Source organism: Acanthisitta chloris, unplaced genomic scaffold, assembly GCF_000695815.1.
Source record: "Acanthisitta chloris isolate BGI_N310 unplaced genomic scaffold, ASM69581v1 scaffold14219, whole genome shotgun sequence".
In the NCBI taxonomy this organism is placed as follows: domain Eukaryota; kingdom Metazoa; phylum Chordata; class Aves; order Passeriformes; family Acanthisittidae; genus Acanthisitta; species Acanthisitta chloris.
In genome coordinates, this window is record NW_008693194.1 from 11,264 (window position 1) to 12,513 (window position 1,250).

General features: G+C 51.0%; 1 protein-coding gene across 1 annotated transcript in view; it reads right to left on the reverse strand.

Annotated features, from left to right (window-relative positions):
- KIRREL3 (kin of IRRE like 3 (Drosophila)) overlaps positions 1-1,250 on the reverse strand; it is a gene marked incomplete at its 5' end in the record, with an annotated part of 26,042 nt that overhangs the window by 11,092 nt on the left and 13,700 nt on the right. Inside the window, one exon of the mRNA XM_009082990.1 lies at positions 1,201-1,250. This exon is cut by the window's right edge and continues 12 nt beyond it. Within this exon, the coding sequence (XP_009081238.1) occupies positions 1,201-1,250 (50 nt within the window). The remainder of the gene's footprint in view (positions 1-1,200) is intronic.

Sequence of the window (1,250 nt, forward strand, 5' to 3'; positions counted from 1 at the left end):
AGTCCTGCACCATCTGGTTCCATCAAACGAGGGGGAGATAATGAACCACACACCCTTCCCTGCTCTGAAGGATGCAGCTTGGGGAAAGCAGAGCCCATGGACATGGGAACATGGCTCGGTCCTGCTTCCTTCAGGTGCTCCAATCGTCCATCGCTGCTGAACGAGCTCCACAACATCAAACTGGCCTGGTCTTGGGGCCTGTCCATCAGCAATCCTTCCCCAAAAAAGCAAGATTGATGACTTTCCCCATTTAATTTATTAATTCTTGCTCATGAAGGCTGCAAGAGTTCAAAAAATGGGATAAACCAGGGAGAGGCATCATTATCACTGAAAATTAAACACGCCTCTGTAGCAGGAGGGTGTGTGTCTGTACTGAATCTGTGAGGAGTCTGGTGTCTTTCCTCTGCAAACCATCAAGCAGGGAGGGGAAATAAAAGGAAAAGAAAGCCAAGTAGGTTTTCTGGCACACACATGGAGTTTGGGATCCTGGGGGCACCCGTACCAGGCAGCTCATGAGCCTGGAGCACTGCCGAGTATCTTCTCCTCCCCCTGAGGCTTAGGATGCTCCAGTCACACTCTTCTCCCTCCGGCTTTGGTGCCTTTGCAGGAAGCCAGCAATCCTCCTTTAATTTCCTGGTGTCTTTTTAATGAGGCCACACGATGCCATGCTGTTTCCTTCCCCTCCTCCTCTACCTGTGTCTCTACTGTCACTCTAACTTGTATTCCCACTGCAGTCAGGCTCCATGTTCCCGTGTAAAACCATGTAAACTCCATGCCCCATGTAAAGCCCCTCTGCTGGCTGTCATTCCCACCAGGAATATGAATTTTCTGTCAGGAAAAATGGAATTAAAGCAGAAGCAGAACCGACGGGGGGTTTTAAGCACTGGTGTGGCATGGTGAGGATGTTTCTCCCTCTAGGATGTCAAGATTTCTCCAAGGGAGGGATTAAAAGGTTCTGAGATGCCTGTGCTGCTAACAGGGAGCAGCATGCACCCTGGCATGTTTTCCCATATGCTCCAAACCACTTCCCTTTTCCTACAGCAACATTTAGTAGCCCAACAGGAGGAGCAGCTTGTGCTGGTGCCGTCAGTAAATTCAGCCTCTGATTTCTTCAGGACCCACTCAATTCGCCTCCCTCCCACCAAGTTTTCCCTCCAGCTGTTCCCCAAGGGATACAGCAGGGCCAGGGGTGACACTTACTCCTCTGGGAACGGGCACAGCAGAAGGCGACGATGGTGGCCATCAGCACC